The sequence below is a fragment of the Parus major genome, chromosome 2 (assembly GCF_001522545.3).
Source record: "Parus major isolate Abel chromosome 2, Parus_major1.1, whole genome shotgun sequence".
NCBI lineage: Eukaryota > Metazoa > Chordata > Aves > Passeriformes > Paridae > Parus > Parus major.
The window spans coordinates 56,813,612-56,832,170 of record NC_031769.1 but is presented as its reverse complement, the minus strand read 5'-3'; the positions used below and the strand labels follow the sequence as shown (position 1 = coordinate 56,832,170).

General features: G+C 43.0%; 2 protein-coding genes across 12 annotated transcripts; both read left to right on the top strand.

Moving 5' to 3' along the window:
* The first annotated feature begins 37 nt into the window (after positions 1 to 37).
* LOC107200226 (probable 2-ketogluconate reductase) lies at positions 38 to 8,357 on the top strand. 10 transcript variants are annotated; one of them, XM_015618407.3, is made up of 7 exons: positions 151 to 239; positions 1,758 to 1,999; positions 4,064 to 4,448; positions 5,672 to 5,843; positions 6,609 to 6,787; positions 7,522 to 7,618; positions 7,999 to 8,357. In XM_015618407.3, the coding sequence occupies exons 2-7, from the start codon at positions 1,805 to 1,807 to the stop codon at positions 8,153 to 8,155; spliced, it is 1,185 nt and encodes a 394-aa protein (XP_015473893.1). In that variant the 5' UTR covers positions 151 to 239; positions 1,758 to 1,804; the 3' UTR covers positions 8,156 to 8,357. The 10 variants fall into 10 exon arrangements, with proteins under 10 accessions (XP_015473901.1, XP_015473899.1, XP_015473893.1 ...); XM_015618408.3 differs by lacking the exon at positions 151 to 239 and adding an exon at positions 271 to 333; XM_015618409.3 differs by lacking the exon at positions 151 to 239 and adding an exon at positions 1,406 to 1,423.
* A 1,809-nt stretch (positions 8,358 to 10,166) lies between these two features.
* Positions 10,167 to 16,580, top strand: LOC107200227 (probable 2-ketogluconate reductase). Of its 2 annotated transcripts, none has more exons than XM_015618418.3 (6): positions 10,167 to 10,290; positions 10,614 to 10,998; positions 12,449 to 12,620; positions 14,861 to 15,039; positions 15,247 to 15,343; positions 16,179 to 16,580. In XM_015618418.3, the coding sequence occupies exons 1-6, from the start codon at positions 10,288 to 10,290 to the stop codon at positions 16,333 to 16,335; spliced, it is 993 nt and encodes a 330-aa protein (XP_015473904.1). In that variant the 5' UTR covers positions 10,167 to 10,287; the 3' UTR covers positions 16,336 to 16,580. The 2 variants fall into 2 exon arrangements, with proteins under 2 accessions (XP_015473904.1, XP_015473907.1); XM_015618421.3 differs by having other exon boundaries at positions 10,181 to 10,245.
* Positions 16,581 to 18,559: the final 1,979 nt, after the last annotated feature.

Here is an 18,559-nt window from a genome sequence, read left to right as displayed (position 1 = left end):
ACTTCCGGCACGGCACGGGGCGGGGCGGGACAGCCGCGATTCCCGACGGGAGGAGATCCCGCCGCCCGGGAAACCCCCGCGGGAGGGCAGCGAGTGGTGCCGCTGGCCGGGGACAGCCGCCTCCCGCCTCGCAGGTGGGGTGTGGAGCCGCGCCGTGGGGATCGGCGATGCCGGCTAGCACGGGGAGGGCGAACCAGAGGTGATCAGAGCCCCGGACTCTCTGCTGCTGACCTCTCCATGTTAGTACAGTACCCGGAGCTCCATGGGATTTGATCGAGGAGATACGCTCTGAGAAGCTGTGCATGCCGCATTCCTGGAAGAGTTCAAGGCCAGGTTGGACAGGGTTCTGAGCAACCTCCGATAGCGAAAGGTGTCCCTGCCCATGGCAGAGGGGCTGGGTCCAGGTGATGTTTAAGGTCCCTTCCAGCCCAACCATTCTGTGATTCTGTGCCATTGGATCTCCTGGTTGTGGAAGGTTTTTTCAGTGTATTCACCAGCAGCAATGACAATTTTCATGCCCCAGCGCCGCCCCTGCCGTGGCAACTGCGCTGCCCGGCCGCTCCCAGAGTCGCGCTGGGGTTCCCGGAGCTCTCCCATCGCTCTGGGGATCAAAATCTCTGGGAAAACGTTCCAGTGGAAGTGGTCAGCAGCGAAACCAGCACCTTCCAGCACTGGGCTCCAGAATGGAGCCATTGGCATAGGCCATCCTAGACCAATCTGTTTCCTTAATTCCACAGTAGGCACTCATTTAAAAAGTTAGCTTGCCGCAGGCAGGGAGAAAAGCATCCTATAGTTTCCACTATAGAAATTCCACGCAAGCTGCAGCTTGGGCTGTGGGGAACAATACCAATTTGTGGCAAATAACTTTGCCCCACAATTGCTGAGCTCTCCAAAACCTATGCAGGTCCTCGTTTTGCTTTCTGGCCTATTTAGGACATCTGGCGGCGGGAGGAGGAGGAGGGGGAGCGGGGAAGGAGAGGGAGCCCGGTCTGACTGCAGGCAAGAGCAGAGGCAGCGAGGGCGGTGATGGCCGTGCCGGAGTGTCCCTGGAGCCGGCGGTGGCCGGGCAGGGCAGGGTTAAGCGAGCGGGGCTGGGCCGGAGCGGGGCCGGGCCGGAGCGGGGCCGGGCCGGAGCGGGGCCGGGCCGGAGCGGGGCCGGGCCGGAGCGGGGCCGGGCCGGAGCGGAGCGGGGCCGGAGCGGGGCTGGGCCGGAGCGGAGCGGGGCCGGGCCGGAGCGGAGCGGGGCCGGAGCGGGGCTGGGCCGGAGCGGAGCGGGGCCGGGCCGGAGCGGAGCGGGGCCGGAGCGGGGCTGGGCCGGAGCGGGTGTGCCCAGCCCCGGGCAGCAGCCGGGAGCTCCCTGCAGCTTCCAGCCGCCGCGGGATCGAGCTCTGAAGGGCACGTCCTCAGAAAGACACCAGCCCTGGTTAGTGATCTGGTTGTTGTTCAGGTAATTAGTCTTGTTCATTAGAGGAGTTTGTGGGAGGAATTGATCCTGTATAACGATCCTGTTAACTTTAAGTGAAAACTGAGCTAGGAAGAATTACGAAGGTTTGTTTAAGTTTTCTCTGCAGTGCCAGGACCAGAACTTAGTACACGTACCTTATATCAATGATTTACACATGATTATGACTGTCTGCCTACATGGAAGCATATAGCCTTATGTAAGTACAAAAGGAGAAGAGACCACTTAGTAAAAAATAAGGAACTTAGTGATACTGCAGATGATACCAAAACCAAAATTGTCATATCCTTGACAGGTGTTGCATTTAGCACACTGGACAAGACATCTGATAACTGAATAATTATGTTCAGGAGCAAAGCCTTGAGCCTGTTGAAACTGATTCCCTTGATGTCTGGCCAGTCAAATTTGGCTTACAAATTTATTCATCCAGTTATTGCTTGTCATGGACATCGCTGTCACAGAAGTGTGATTTACAAACAGTGGTACAGGACACGCCCACATAGTGCTGGAAGACGAACAATAAGTGCTGGGACCAAGGTTGGTATCTGGAGAGCCCCCTTCCTTCTGTGAGGTTCCTTTAAGTGTTTTTAGTTTCCTGCTATCAATGTGACTTTTTAAGATTATACCTGGGACGAGCAGAACACCAGTTGTTGGACCAATGCTGCAGGAGATGAATGGGTCCTGTGTGCATCAAACACGGCTGGAATGGTGGCAGGCTCAACATGCCCACACTCATTAAAAGATCCATCAACATGCCACTTGCCTGTTTCTAGTGCACCAGCTGGTTTGTTTAGAGCTAGAGGCTTGCTCCTGGGTCACCTTTCTGCTTGTGAAGTGTAGGAAGTGCTTCCAAACTGAAAACAAGTCTGTCTCTGCCCACCATGTGTGGTGTATTGTAATGGGGTAGGAGGTGGTGATGAAAGTAAATGGAGTAATACAGTGCTGCCTCACTGGCATCTGCCAGTCACTAGATCATTCTGGTGCCCAGTTTTCCCTGCTTAATAGCATAAGGTTTAGCTGCCATCCAGGATTGCCATAAAGCTGGACAATGCCATCACAATATGACATCAACTCCTCTTTTATTCTATGCATCATTCATTCTGAAACACACATCTAGTTTATCCTTGTAATGTTGAGTGATACTCTTTAGAAATGCAGACACCTTTGCTTTCTTTGGGAAATTTGCACAGTTTTGACAACCACATGGGGCTGACAACTTCAGCTGGCAAAAAAAAAGATGAGAGGTATATAAAAATACTGTCTTACTTTGCAATTTGGTTGCACAGTTCATCTCATTGCTTTGTTTGCTGCTTCTGAGAGCCAGATAGTATTATCAGAGACATTGTGGTGAACTGCAGACCTGTTCTAGCATGGAGGCCCCTTCAAGCCCATGTACAGCAGCAGACTGAAACTGAGGCAGAAGTGCAAATCAAGACCAGGATAAAACAGCAGTACTGGTGCTGAGATTATAACCATTTAATTTAATGGTTGGGATAAGTCTGAGTTTGCTCAGAACAAGAGTAAATATGGTTGACAAAAACTTCCAATCTACATTGACACCCTTTAGTCACAGATTGGAGTTCTGATTACTCACAGAAGGCTTTTGTGAGAGGTGTGAAGCAGCAGGACACTCTGGCCAGCACTGTGTGCCAGAATAAGTCAGCATACTGCTGTGGAAAATTGTTGTGATTCAGGTAGCACAACATCAGGTTCCCTGGACTCAATTCTAGAACACAGAATGGGATGGAGACTGAAAGTCAGTGGAGCATAACGAAAAGAATTGTAGGAAATTAGGCACAGCTATTATTAAGATATTCAGGAAATTTTCAACTACCATTTTTGCCAACAGGAACTCGTAATTAGGTATTTGGTTGTTTGTGGAGCCCCTATCTTATTGCAGAGTGCACTTGCAGGAATGCTGTAGAGAGGTCTGGGCTCAAAACTCTCAGGGCAGAGGAAAGTTCTCACATGAAGGGCTGTTATCAGTGGTATCACCACTAGTGCTCTTCCTCACCAGTTCAGCATATAGGCATGGGTAGGCTAAATTTTGCATAGGGTAAGTTCAGGTACACATCTGAATGTTTAAAACACTGAAAGCAAGCAGTCTAACAGCTATCCAAGGATGGCCCTTCATCGTGCAAATTTGTTAGACCTAAACCATCCCTGACAGATGTTTGTCAGACCCACCTGGGTCTCAGTGCCACCCTACATTGCCTGTGGCTTCACCAACCATAACCAACAGGCAAGAAATTTAAGTAAATTTCTAGCAGTCTCTGTTTCATAGCACTGCTTATAGAAAGGCATTGGTGAGTAAGCTACCAGAAAAGTTACTGGTTTTGTATGAAATCATATTGATTGAGGATTAAAATCAAACTCTTTGAGAAGAACAGCTTGTGGTAATGGATTTGGATGTAAGAGTGTGGATATTCTTTGGTGTTATAGTCTAAATCAGCACTTGGTAAAAGTACTTGGAAGTTGTCTGACATACCACACTAGTACCAAGTGACTGTGATAGGAATGATAACTTTTAAAGGAACATCATGTCTCGTTTCAGAGTGTTTTCCTAAACAAAGGAACATTTCTTCTATTCCCCTGTTGCAGGTCATGGCACAAGGAGAGTTGCCGGGTGTTTTGATTCTGGATATAGGAGGAACTCATGGCGTGCTAGAAGACCTTGCAGCACTTCTGAAGAAACACTTTCACCTTATCACCATGAAGGAATTTCTTGAAAACAAAGAAGAAATGAGCAAAAAAATCCAATCTGTTTTTGTGTTTGAGTGCAGGCCAACTATTGACCGTGAGCTTCTAGAAAGCCTGCCTAATTTAAAAGTAATTGGAAACTCTGGGGTTGGAGTGGATCACTTAGACTTGAAAATGATCTCAAGCTTTGGTGTAAAAGTGACCAACACCCCAAATGCCGTGGCAGACCCAACAGCAGACATAGGAATGGCCTTGATGCTGGCCTCTGCCAGAAGACTAGTGGAAGGTAATGCTTTAAAATTTCTTGGTCCTAGCTACTTCTTTGGCATACCTCACTTTTGCTGTGATAGAGATGGTCTTTCTGAATCAATATTTGGGATGCTTTTACAGAGGCCTTAACTTTCAGAGGCATCTACTTCTCCTATGTCTCACTTCTATTTTGGGTAACAGTGACAAGAGTAAGACTTTTGTCTTTATGCACTTGAAAGTCTTGTGATGTCCTGTTTGGAATAATGTCTGGGGCTTAATTCTTCTCTGGTTGTTCACTGGGTCGGTTGTTTGTAGCTGTAAAAGCTGAATACGTAGTGTATCCAAACTGAATGTCACCACCTTCCATCTCCCCTCAAAGGAAGCATTAGGAGCTACAAGAAGATACAAAGCTTTAGTGGCCACATCTCCAACTCCAGAGCAGTAATTAGTATAAATTCTTCTTTTTCCTGCCTCTGTGATGAGTTTGTCTAAACCAATGGGTTGCATTTCTTGAAGAGCATCAGCATTATTTTTGAAATAGAAGATAATCCTTTTGACAAAGCTGTTACAAGTTGTATCACCAGCATTAGTTTGTGTCCCTAAAAGCAGGTTCTTTCCCCACTCCCTTGCTACACAGTGCCCATCTGGGGAAGGAAGGTGTCAGTAGAGACTTTCACAAGAAGCCACCTCTGTCTTCAGGGACTCATGGTCCTCTTGTCACTGTTGCTCCACCCCTGAGAATGAAATAACATCTCTTTCCCCATGATGTTTTCTCACTATTGCATCTTTTTGAACCTCATGTTCTTTGTATAGAAGCTAACAGAGATCCCTGGCTGAGCTGGAATTTGAAACCATCCCTATTCAAGCAGTGAGGCTGCTTTGGGTTGTGATCCAGGAGAGAAATATTTACCCCCACTAAAAACAAAAGTGAAGTCAATGCTTGCAGGGTGGTTTCAAAGAAGCTGTTTTTGAACTTCCAAGAAAACACACCAGCTGTGGAAGAGTTAGTTCCCCAAGGAGTCATTCCTTCCCGCACAGTACCCACCCGCCCCCCCCCCCATTACCCCAGGATCCAACTGTGTTACTGGTTTCAGACCTAGGTGCAGGAATTGGAACTATCCAGGCCCTTGTGTAAACTGGTCAAAATCAACAAAGGTTTGTAAGGGGTGCTCCAGAGCCTCTCTGGTGTATAAACCTTTTCTTTCCCCCAGGCCTACGTTTATGGTTGATTTGTACCATTCAACATCTATTTACACACAGGCTGCCAGATTGCCCTGTCTCCAGACACAAAGTATTTTGCTGTTGACTGGCTGGGAGTAGAAGTAACCAGAGCGACACTTGGGATCATTGGGATGGGCAGCATTGGATACAAAGTGGCTCAGAGAGCCAGAGCCTTCAACATGAGGATCCTGTACCATAACAGAAACCGGAGGTAAAGACATCTGGTTTCTATATTTAATTGTCCAGGGGGCAGTGATGGAAGCCACAGCTTTGCTCTGTCCCCAGCCTTCCTATGCACTTGTGAAAGTTGTAAGCAGTGTGATAAACACCATTCTGCCACCACTTCCTCACTTTGGCTCCCTCCTGTTTCCCCTGCACTTGCCCTGCCCTGGTTACCCATTATCAGTTTGAAACAAGGACAGTGTAAGCATTTGGGAGATGTTGTCCAAGCAAGCCAGGTCTTGTGCCCTTGTGGCACAGACTCTTCTTCAGGCTTCTGGCAGCATCCCTGTTCCTCCCAGCCAGCCTCCTCAGCCTAGCCAGATCACTTATCACACTGGCACCAATGACAAAGGTCTTGATTTCTCGTGGACTTGTAGTTCCCTTTATTTCACACTTCATTTCTTTTCAACCACAAGTCCTAACTGGCATGTCAGGCAAGGAAAGGCTCCACAGGAATTGGCATAGACACAGGAGAAAAGAGCAGGGTCTGGCTGTATCCCCAGCCTCCTAACCTCATATTTCCTGTGTGCTTTGTTTTCACACATACATCACTCCTCCAGTGTCCCACCACTCCTGTAGCCCACATCCTTTCTGCATCCGTTCCACCATCTGTGCCTGTCAATGGCTTATCCTTTACACTGGTCTCAAACCTCTCAGTTTCTGTGCTTTCTGGAGCTCTCCTAGGGCTGATTGATTGTTAAATTCAGTTAGAAATAGTTGTGTCAATTCAGGGATGTGTGCATTTTTCCTTCAGAAGAAAGGAGGAGGAAGAGGCTGTTGGTGCCCACTACTGTGCAAAGATGGAAGACTTACTGCAGCAATCTGACTTCGTTATGTTGGTTGTGAACCTGACTCCTGAGACTCACAAACTGATTGGGAAAAAGGAGCTGGGGCTGATGAAACCCACAGCTACTCTTATAAACATCAGCCGAGGTAGGAGGTTCTGAAATCACTGTTTGCAGCTCCACACTTAAAATTGTGGTTTTCCTAATTGTGTTGACATTCACCTCTCCAACCTCAGTCTGTGATATCCCTCTGTTATTTGAGTCATGAAGTAGCTGGCAGTCTACAAATGGGTGGCTTATGTGGATCATATGCTATATCTTCAAAGGTCCTATGGAAATTAGGGATGCTCAGCAGATGGTTGGTTCTCTCTAGCCTTATTCTAGAGACAGTGGGTTTTAGTGAAAATAACTGAAAGGTTTATCATCAGCAAGGGAGAACAGGGTACAAAGGAAAACATTAAGCAGCATTTGGAACAGCAGTGTAGAAAGGAAGACTCACATGGGATGGCAGATTGGTTGGCACTGAACAAGCATATGAGAGAGATTATCGTTTCAGTAAACAAAGCAGAGATAAAAGAGTGGAAAGTCTGCAGAGATTAAATTATTTGTCTATAGTAATACAGGAAGTGTCAACATGAGGAAAAGACTGTAACTGGTCTCATCGCAGGAAAAACTTTATGCAGTGGACCCTAATCATCCTGTAATTAAAGATTAATAAAATCTTTGGTTTGTTTGGTTAATGATTATTAAAAAGACATTCTATTTTCTAACAAGATGATGATCCTCTAGTTTTTCTCACTTGACCCTGGAGGCCTTCCACCCCTCATGGGTAAAAATGTGTTCATTAACTCATCAGGATATCAAGATTTCATTTCAATGCAGGTGCAGTTATTGATCAAGGTGCATTGGTAGAAGCTGTCCGGAATAAGGTTATTAGGGCTGCAGCTCTGGATGTGACATACCCTGAGCCTCTGCCAAGGTAAAGAAACTAGTTTCCCATTCTGTTAATCTGAAATGTTTTAAGCTGTGTTCAAAGTGTGCTCATAGTTTTGATCTCCACAGGGAGAATCATTGTGTAAGGGCAAAATCTCAGCCTGTCTTGCACAATCGTAAATAAACAACAAGTTATTCCCCTTTCCCACCTCTGTCAGTTCTTTGCCAGCCTGACTCATGGGCCAGGCAATGAGAGAGATGGATGGAGGGGAAGAAGAAATGTGTCCCAGAGCTTTGTGCTCGTTCTGTGCTTTGGTCTGAACATGCTGTTGCTGTTTCCTGAGGTTCAGTTCTTCACAACTAGGATGGGATGGCAGCAGAGTAAGTGCCCTGTGTAATAGATTCTGTTCTTTCTGTTTCTTCCAGAGATCATCCTTTATTAAATTTGAATAACGTCATCATAACCCCACACATTGGAACCGCAACAGTCCAAGCCATCCGTATGATGGCAGAAGAGGCAATAGCAAACATACTGGCTGTTCTCAATGGCCAACCCATTCCAAGTGAAGTGTTTCCCAAATGATGAGTTCCAAATGATGCCACTGAATTTCCTGTGTACGGGAGGGCACTATTTCTTACCACTTTTAAGCTAAAAAAAATAAAGCAACCTGTTCCTGCACTGCTCATCATGATGCTGCAAAACTGTCAGACTTGATTTGTTCTGTTACTTACAATTCCAAAAAATAAAGTGAAATTAATAAAAGAGATTTGTTTGAAGATTTTAACTGAGCAGTTATGCATTTTGATCTCTTCAGTCTGTTTCAGTGAATACCAATGTTCTGTTCCCATTTCTTCTTGCTACATAATGACAAGCGCATGCACCAGGCAGTTTGTGTAACACTTTCAAATCTGTTGAGGATGAATGAGCATTGATTCTCTGAAGAAATTCCACTGTACCCTTGTTTCTCATGGGTCTTGGGTCTTCAAAGAGACAAGAGCAGTAGTTGGTTGTAAAGTTGTTTATTGCATGAATACATCAGTCTCGAAGGTGAAGAGTTCAGAGTATTAAAGTCCATGCTAAAAGCTTTCTGGCAGAGTCCCGATGTTCCAAGCAGCAGCAGCACCTTCTTTCCTTCTTCTTCATTCTTCTTTATGTTGTTCTCTCTTCACCCAAATACAGGGGGATTTTATTCATAAATAATCCAATCAGCTAAAAATGTGATTCTAAAACATTCTTCCTACACCAATCTGAGTTTAATTTTAATGTGAGAAAGTAGTGTCAGTTCTTACCCAAAAATCTATGTAAATATTTTTATCTGTTTATGCAAATGATTCTATCTGTTCTATCTAGAATGCAATCAATGTTTTGCTATGTTTTCATTACACCTGGAGCTAAGTTAATTTTGTAGAAGGTAACACTACTGAACTTTAAACTAGGCTTTAGGGCATTACTAGGGCATTTACTAGCTAACACAGTCTCTTAAGGCACTTAAGGCATATTTCTATTTACTTAAAACTAAAACACTCTTACTTCATGTCTGTGGCTTAATATATTTTAGTTTCTCTAAAGGCTCCAATTCAATCCCTGAATTCCTTTCTTTCTCTGAGGGACTCAGAGATGCTTATATTCCATGCATTCCAACATGTCCTGAAACACTTTTCAGACAATATTCCAATATTATATTTTTATGTGAAAACACTGAAGAAATTTTCTTTAAAATGGTCATCGGCCTAAGGTTTTCTAATTTAAGAAGAGCCTGCTTCATCTACATGATAAAGCAAAGCCAATACTTGAAAAAGTGTCTATTTTTCATGAGGGGATCCTTTGGAAACCAAAGTACATTCCAAGAGATTTAGCTCCTCCATGCGGACAAAAAACATGCTTTTATCTTGACTGGCCATGAAAGAAAGGTAGAATTACCATTGAAATCACATGGGTAAAGGCATAACCTAAAGTAAAATTAGTGCTCAGTCCTGACTTGCAGCCCAGGGCCAAGCTTTCTTTTTTAACATTGTCTTTTCTATTAGCAATCAACAAATTCAGAAATCTCAGTAAAGTGGTTGTCACCTCCATAAAGGCAGGATGACTTTCCATTATTTTGCAACATGGTCAGGCTCCCTGAAGGGATGGTAAAATGAAGTTCTAGCACAGGAGGACAGGCCAAGAGTTAGACATTCCATTGGAAATTGTCAAATAATACTAACATGGTGACAGAATTGCTGCAGGATTGCTATTCCAACATCTTCAGCCCTGAACACTCTCCCCACAGCTCTTCCCAAAATTGCTATAGAAAATCAAAGGTAGCTATAAATAGTCTGTGAAAAAACAAAATAATTGTCAATTTACAGACCCTCTCGGGACCAAAACCAGATGGTCAGGGATTCTGAAAAAAAACCCAAACCATTTAGAGTGCATATATCCTTCTTGGAAAACACTTGCCTAAGCATATATTATTTTGTTATTTTGATAATTTAAGATTGGCTCAGGAAAAAGCTCTGCAGTCACTGGGGTCTCTTCAGGACAGGTGGCTGCAAAAACCTCTGCAACGAAGCATTTAAAAATTAACCTGATAATTCAAAGTTCATGATGAAGCTGTGCAATTTATTTTCATGACATAGATTTGGTCCAACATTTTTCTAAACTATTTAGACGGGATACTTTGTGATTTCAGGGTAGCAAAGGAGATTTATTGCACTATTTACTGCAGACTACTGATGGTCTGAAACTGAGTAATTAATGAGAAGTGTTGTGTTTTGAGCATGGTAGCAGTAATAAGAAATCTTAGATCACTAGAAGAGAACTTGTTCAAACTGATTACATGAATACCTCTCTGTGTGTGTGTGGGCACCTGTGTGTATAATTGGTAGCATATTTAAAAGAGCTGCTTGATTGTCTTGGTTTTCTTATCTTCCTATGTGGTTTATAGGACCTCTTGACATAAATGTCATGAAACAGGACATGGCAGTGATTATTCTTTAAAATGTCTGGAAATAATAATATATCTTTCTTCTGACACTTTGTGTCTTTCTTCTTTGTGCAGATCATGGAAGGAGGAGAGCTACCTTGGCTTTTGGTAAATGAAATTGGTGGCATACGTGGGATACTGCATAGCCATGTGCCATTCCTGAAGAAGCATTTCCACCTCATCACCATGAAAGAATTTCTTGAAAACAGAAAGGATGTAGGTAAAAAGGTCCAAGCGATCTATTTGTGGTGGCACAAACCAGTCATCGACAAAGAGCTCCTCCAGAGCCTGCCAAACTTGAAAGTGATTGCGAATTCAGGAGTGGGGATGGATCACCTGGATCTGAAACTTGTAGCGAGCTTTGGTGTGAAGATGGCTAATGCTCCACGTGCTGTTTCCAGCAGCACAGCAGATACTGGGATGGCTTTGCTGCTAGCATCTGCTAGAAGACTAGTGGAAGGTAACATCTCAGTTCTTTTGTGGCTTCTAAAGATCATACAAGATTTACCTGCCATTAATTTGGCTTTTCTTAGAGTTACCTGTAGTGCACATGGTTTTACATAAAATGTGAAAATGTAAGTATGTTGGCTTGGCAAACAGAATATTAGGTATTTTCATATATTTTATGTATGATAGGTGTACTTAAATGATTACTTTATACACAGACATGCATAGCACATATTTCAACCAGGTATAAATAAAATGTGATGGCGTTACAGTGCTATGACAAAAAGTGGGGGATGCCAAAGATGAGATGATCACTGAAGTCACAGGCTGGCAGGAGAAATTAGTGTGGGAGGCAGCAGTGGGGCAGAACAAGGTTACATAGAATCATGGAAGACCCTGAGTTGGAAGGGACCCTCACAGCTGATAGAGGCATGGGCATGTTCTTGGAGACTGAAATGGATTGGTGCAGAATTGGGGCATTTGAGGGGCATTAGAGAGTAATGAAGCAGCCTACTCCAGTTTTTGTTAATAGCATCCTTTCTAGTTTCATCAACAATTTTTTATTGCTATTTTGCCAAATAGACCTACCCTTGGCTTGGTTAGAATGCCTCCTTCTTCGGGAAAAAAATCCTTCCTAAGGATTTATCCTTTTATATTTACCTGACTTTGGCTTGCCATCTTTACCACAGCATTCATAGAAGCTCAAAGGAGATTTGTGTCCCTCAGAGTATGTTTCTACCTCACAAAAGGGAGATAGATTAAAAGGAAGATTAAGTTCTTGTTCCCATCTACTTAAACTATACCTAGTGGCATTTCTGATAGCTCTGTCTAGACATGACTGAGTTTTTTCCTGAGTTTTTTTGTATCCTTCCACAATATCCTGCTTGTGTTTTGGAAAAGCTGGCAGTATCAGAAGACTGAAATATCAAAAGGCTGTCACCTTGCTAGCAGTGCTGGTGCTGTGTATACAACTATATTTTATGTGTTGTAGAACTATCCAGAATTGTGTAGGTTTCACAGGTAATTACAGAAATTACCAAGTTGAGATTTTTAAAGAAGTCACACTTTTCTTCCCAAGGAGAGTGGCAGATGTGAACATGAAATCAAATATCTGGTGTTGTTCTCCACATGACATCTTCAAACTCTGCATTGTTATTGGCAATAATAATTTTCATTGTTGATGAGGAACAGGGCAATATTTTCATGAGTCTAAAGCAGTAAAAAACATTTTTGAGAGATGATATCAAAAGGCTTTTTGTTGTATGGTGAGAATAAATTGGAATATTGTTTATAAATGTAACAGGGAAAGATGAACATTATGGAGTTACCTTGGACATTACAAAACCATGTGCTTGTAAACATTAGAAGTGTGCCATGGTAGCACAACAAGTCCAGACTCTTTTTGCCTTGTTCCTCCGTGTTGCACCCCATTCATTTCTCATATTTATGTGTTTTTTTTACAGTCCATAACATTTCTATTTCTCCAAGTATGGAATACTGTGAAGCTGATATTCTGGGAGTTAAAGTTACTGGAGCTACTCTGGGGATCGTTGGCATGGGCAGAATTGGGTATAAGATTGCTCTGAGAGCCAAAGCATTTGAAATGAACATTTTGTACCACAACAGGACACGGAGGTAAAGATATATCTTGACCCTAATTGCAGCAGAAACTCTTCCAAATAGTCAGTATTTTCTTTTCAAGGAATTATGTCAGAAATATAGCAAAAAATGAAGGAATAGAGCCAAGATTAAAACAAAAGAAAAAAAAAAGAATGGTTGCCTGAAATCAGTCCAGTAAAGAGTTACTCAGTGATTAAACATTTGGAAATTTAATTTTGCTTTTATATTAGAAATTTCAAGGTTTCCTGCAGAAAAATGGAAATCAAGCTTATACTTTTTTATTCTTATCACATTGTACTATAGTGACAATATAACTCTATTTGTTGTTCATTTTTTTCCCCATATTTTGAGTTTCAGGAGGGATATTTTTGAAACAGTGGCTGGAAACTAGGAAGCATATACTTGGCACAATATGGTTGAGAGCTGTTCTTAAGGAAACCTTGTTTCTTCTCAAGCCAGTAGGAATTTTAGCAAGTATTTTGCTGGATTTTCTAGCCCCTCCGAACTTGTGTAATTGGAAATCTGAACTTTGTTAGACATTCAGCACAGTGGCTCTTCAGTTTAAAGTGAGCAAGACCCCCATGAACAACTCAAGGCCTTTGCAATCAGGCAAGGTGCAGATAATGAGCAGAACAAATATTTACTGCTATAAACTGTGACCTACCCTGAGAGAACTTTACTCCTCTGTGACTGAATGGAGAAGCTGCAGTGCTAGGATGTGGCTTTCAGGGATTTTCCCCATAAGCAGACTGCAGGAGGAGGGTCATTGCTTTAGCTAGCCTTAGGCAAATCACAAGGGTGGATGAGGCCAGGAAGTTTTAGCCATGCTTGGAATTCCTGTTTCTTCGGAAAAACAGCTGAGCAAACTCAGATTTAAAAGAAAATACTCATTAAGATCTCTCAGAATTTCTTCACAAACCACAAAAAAAAAATATTTAAAATGCACAAATCCCTTTATTCTTTTTTTTTGTGTGTATCATTCTTGATTCCCTCTGTTTAATATTTTTCAGTCTTTAAATTAATATTTATATAAGAGTGCTGTGATGAATGATCAATGCATAGTGCAACAGAAATTAAAAGCCCAAAGCACATTTATACTTCACTTGTGTGCTGAATCAAGATGCACTCTGCATGCTGCAAAACCGGCTGCAGCTCCAGTCTGTTCTTTTCCCACTTATTCTCTAGTCGTTGACCTGAAAAAAAAGCAGTGACGTGCATTTGTTAGGAGAGACATGGCTCAAAGTTTCATTGAAGTTATTTTCTTAGTGTGACCTCTTTATTTCTAGATTAGGGAGGAGATAACTTAAAGCCCTTCTCTTGCAATGAGAAGATTGTACACATGCTCCCCTATCATTGCTTCTTTATTTCCCAAAGTTCAGACAGCTAAATTTACAAAGAACGTGAGAAATGATAAGTATTCTTCTGCACTGTAAAAAGCTGAAACTAAAAATCTCTCTACTCTGGTAACTTTTTTGCTGATCACTTTATTCTATGAAACAGAATGGGGCAGCCAGGAGCCTGGTAAAGAGCTTGCTGATTTCATTAATAAAAAACATGACAGGCTTACTGGGAGTGCCAGCTGTATGAGGACCACTGCCATGCCCAGAGCTTGCATGGGTGAGTTCTGGTGAATTCCACTCCTCTGGTTTGAGCAATGACTGCATCCTTTGAGGTGCACAGGGGATCCCGGAGAATGGAAGTGCCATCCACTTCAGTGCTCAGCCTTATTTCATTTGCAGAATTCACAGAAGTCCTTGGGACACTGCCACGTAGGACATGCAATGACTCATACAGACACGGCTCCCATATAACAGGGAAAAAACTGGTTTTATTCTTACAACTTCAGTATTTATAGATTCTTGGCAATAACCAGGGATTGGATAGTTAGGTTACCCACCTTTCCAATCACACTGGTTGTGCAAGATGTCCATCAAAAGACATGTATCAGAAAGAATGTATACATATCTATGTTTACAGTCACTGTCCTGGGAAAGTTTTTAGAAACTATGTCAACAAGATCGAAAAACTGAGTTTTCAGGGTGACAGGACCCTGCACTGGAGTGGCTGAGAAGCAGCCATACAATCTATCCTGTGCTGTAGGGCTTGAAGCTTTCTAGAAGGATCTAAACACCAAGTTGAGAGTAAATTCACCTTTGTTTGCTATATGGATGTGATAATCATATATTTTAGTTTATATACTGGTGATATCATTGAAGAAAATGTTTCCATGACTGAAATGCTTTCTTCCCCACTAGGAAAGTGCAAGAGGAGCAAGCCGTCGGTGCCACTTACTGCAAAACGATAGACAGCTTGCTTCAGCAGGCAGACTTTGTGATGCTGGTGGTGAGCCTGACACCTCAGACACACAAGCTGATCGGGAAAAGAGAGCTGGAGCTGATGAAACCCACAGCTACCCTTATTAACATCAGCCGAGGTACCATCCAGATCCATAGGCTGGCCTCACAGCGTGGTCCAGCTCCTGCTGTGTTCCCCGCAGCACCGTGCGCATCCCGCACAGCTGGGGCACATGTCGAGGATGATCGGGCATGGCGGGAATTCCTCCCTCTCCCCTTCCCTTCTCTCTGCGCTCTCTGCTCTTCACCTGCCAGGTGCGCTCAGAGACACTCTTACTCCACACCAGGTGCTGTAGTTGACCAAGAGGCGCTGGTGGCAGCTCTGCAGACTGGTGTTATCGGGGCCGCGGCTCTGGATGTTACCTCCCCAGAACCACTGCCCAGGTTGTCATCTCTGCTTCTTTCTCGGGAAGGATGGGCGAGCCCTGCTGAGGCCAGAGGCGTTCCTGCAGCAGGCAGGAAGCTGGTCCCCCTGCCCCTGGCATGAGTTTGGATAAAAGTGCCATGAATACGAATGGGATGCAGCCCAGATGTTGGGGCTGATAACAGACCCAAGGGAAGCCTGGGAGCCAGGAAACAGCAGGGGACAGGGAAAGCATTAAACCCAGTTCTTAGAATCACCATATGAAGCTGCAGCAGTGCTTCACTTGCAAATCGCTTTGCTAGAAAATGCAGCTTGCCGGCTTTAATGGGTGGAATTTGCTTGAGGTCTAAGACCTGCTGCATAGTCCGGAGATGTCCTTCCCCACAGGCTTCTTTCCACAATACAAGGCTGAAGTACTGCAAACCTGTTGGGCCCAGAGGCTGCTTAGCTTCTCTAAAATGACCACTCTACCAGGGTGGTGCCTTTTGGAGTTAACTGTGCTGGCTGCATTTTGGATTGTGGGGAGTTTGGTCTTGTGCCCGTGTGCAAATAACTACAGCTCTGAGTGTTGTGTAGGGTGAGTGGGTCAGAAGGGCTTAAACCTCTCTTCTGACATAGTTCAAATTGCTTCCTCGTGGCAGAAGTGTGTTTCTGGAGATAAGAGCTGCTGTGAAGTCTTTGCGTGTCCTGTTACAGTCCAAAATTACTTCAATATAGGTGGTCAGGTTTTCTGGGTCCAAATGAGACTTGTAAAGTTGTATCAAATTAACTTTAAATAACAGTGCAAAAGCTAAAGTAAGACTCCTCTTTATTTAGATGAACGACGATAGTTAACTCTTTTTTCTTTTCTTCCAGAGATCATCCATTGTTAAAATTAAAGAACGTCATTATAACACCTCACCTCGGCATTAAAACAGACAAGGCCACCTACATGATAACAGAAGAAGCAGTTGAAAACATCCTAGCGGCCCTGAATGGTCTCCCCCTACCCAGTGAAGTGCTCCCTAGCTGATGTGTGAAAGGATTTCACATCTCTTTTTATTCTTCTCTTTCTCTTTTTATTATTATCTTTCCCCTCCACATCAGCTCTAAAGATCCTTTTAAATACAAGAATGTCCATACACTTCACTAAAGCTTGGAAGCAAAGAGTTTGCCATCCTCTCAGTTGTGTTTATATACTTTCTGTTGTCTAATACAAGTCCAAAAGACAAATAAACCAACACAAAAAGTGGCAATGCTATGCCTTTTGTTACATAACTGACTTATGAATAGTGTGATTATTTATCAGTAAAATTTATAGCAAACTTGCCATTAAATGCAGTCAGGATTTTACCTGGAGCCTTATGCATCTTTACAGAGCCTTTGTCTTGCAGATGGTTGTCACAGGTGCTTGACAAAATACTTACTCCCATCATTTTAATGTATGATGATACCAACTCTTGCAGCTCCAGGAAACAAGACATTGCAGTTTTCTGGCACTGCAAATTGGCTGGTCAAGAATTTCAAGACTGCCCCAGGGACCTCCCTGCTCTCTGAGGTACAGGTGCCCAGTGTAGCATTCATTGTCACTTGTAAAACCTTGAAAAAATAAGTTAAATATATTCTAAAATAAAAGGCCAAGCAATAAATTACAGAGCTGAAAACCAAGGTTACTATACAATAAAACAGAAAAGAGAAAGAAATGCCTTTTCTTAGATCAATATCCTAAAACCGCAAAAACCACACAAGGCTTTTGCACATGCAAACATTTCTCAAGAGGTGAAGAAGCAAACAAAATCCGATACAGTACTTCACTTCTACTTAAACAATTGTACATGTTTGGCATTTGCTTGGGGCTTTACTCCTACTTCTGCATATATTTCAAGAATCTGGGCTGATTAGTTTCAGAGGTGCTCCCTGCCAGTGGGGTTCTTTACAGGGGAAGACACCTCTGCCTGTCACTCACTGGAGTGATAAATTGGTTTACACACAATGCATTCAATCTCACGATTACTGAAAGTGTATCCAAAAAAATGCAGTGGCCACATGAGAGAAGAGATGATCCATTACAACTTACTCCATTGATTCAGGTTTTTCTAAGTATTTTGATGTGCAAAAAGTACATGATCTGGCATAGGATGATACAGGAGTCTACTGGGGAAGCTGGTCTTACCGACAGCAACTAGACAGGCTGATACCAAATAACACTTTATGATGGTTTATAGTCACTGAAAACAAATGCATCACTTGGTTTGGCCTGGCATGAAACAACAAGCTCGTGAATACAGATTTCCTGCCTCAGCTTTTTTTTGCCCTACAAATCCTATTCACATATGATATTGCCTTATAAAACTTAGTGTAGGCATAGGAAATGTATGTCTTTATCCGGCTGCATGTGTAAGCTAGTTTGTCCAACCCCCCTGGGAAATGTATGCATTACATTGTACTAAAGTTTTTGGGGTAACGCAATACTTCAAAAGCCTAATCCTTAGAAACAACTATTATGCAAGCACCTTGCTAACACTGCAGGCATCAGCTCACCCTGCAGGATTACATGGATACCAACAGCAATATTTAATGATGGGGATGAAGTCCACGGACTATGCAATACTTCCCTCTATGTACCCACAGACCTCACTCATTTCAGAGTGCCCTGTACAATGCTGGTGTATCAGATTCCTTTCTGTAAGAGAAAACTTGCACACAGCAACAATGTGCACACAATGTAAACACAATACCCGGAGGTCTATAAGGTACTCTACAAACTAAATCTACTTAGAACATGATAGTGCACTGGTGCAATTGACAACTTCTTTCACACATGATGCTAAACAGATACGTCTTCTGCAGAGTTGTATCAGCTCCTGACCTGTATCTTGAAAGTCAGATGTTCAAGTTGCACAAAACAGCTTTGAAAATATACAATTCTCTCTACATCTAACAGCATAACGCACCCATTTTCTTGACATTTGACACATATGTCCTGGATTTTTGCTTGGAGTAACATTCCTTTGACTGTTATTTTTTGGCTCCTCTGACTAATTCCTGCTTCATTTTGTTCATTCAAATGTATGGATTTGATATACAAAGGCAAAAACTACTGTGTTGACCTTGCAAAGGTTTTTCTTTACCTTCAAGACTAAAATGTGATAGGCCTTCTTCATCAGACTTGTGTTTTTGAGAGGGATTTTACAAGGGTCCTTCAATCTCAGGTGAGCAGTAAGTTAAAAGCTTACTCATTACATCTTATCACCAAA

What these genes read in the sequence shown, in the direction of transcription:
- LOC107200226 (XM_015618407.3), top strand. Translation starts at nt 1,805, where the DNA reads ATGTTCAGGAGCAAAGCCTTGAGCCTGTTGAAACTGATTCCCTTGATG. An exon ending in TGCCAGAAGACTAGTGGAAG is followed by an intron (nt 4,449 to 5,671) that starts GTAATGCTTTAA and finishes ATTTACACACAG; the next exon opens with GCTGCCAGATTGCCCTGTCT. An exon ending in TCTTATAAACATCAGCCGAG is followed by an intron (nt 6,788 to 7,521) that starts GTAGGAGGTTCT and finishes ATTTCAATGCAG; the next exon opens with GTGCAGTTATTGATCAAGGT.
- LOC107200227 (XM_015618418.3), top strand. An exon ending in TACCACAACAGGACACGGAG is followed by an intron (nt 12,621 to 14,860) that starts GTAAAGATATAT and finishes CTTCCCCACTAG; the next exon opens with GAAAGTGCAAGAGGAGCAAG. An exon ending in CCTTATTAACATCAGCCGAG is followed by an intron (nt 15,040 to 15,246) that starts GTACCATCCAGA and finishes ACTCCACACCAG; the next exon opens with GTGCTGTAGTTGACCAAGAG.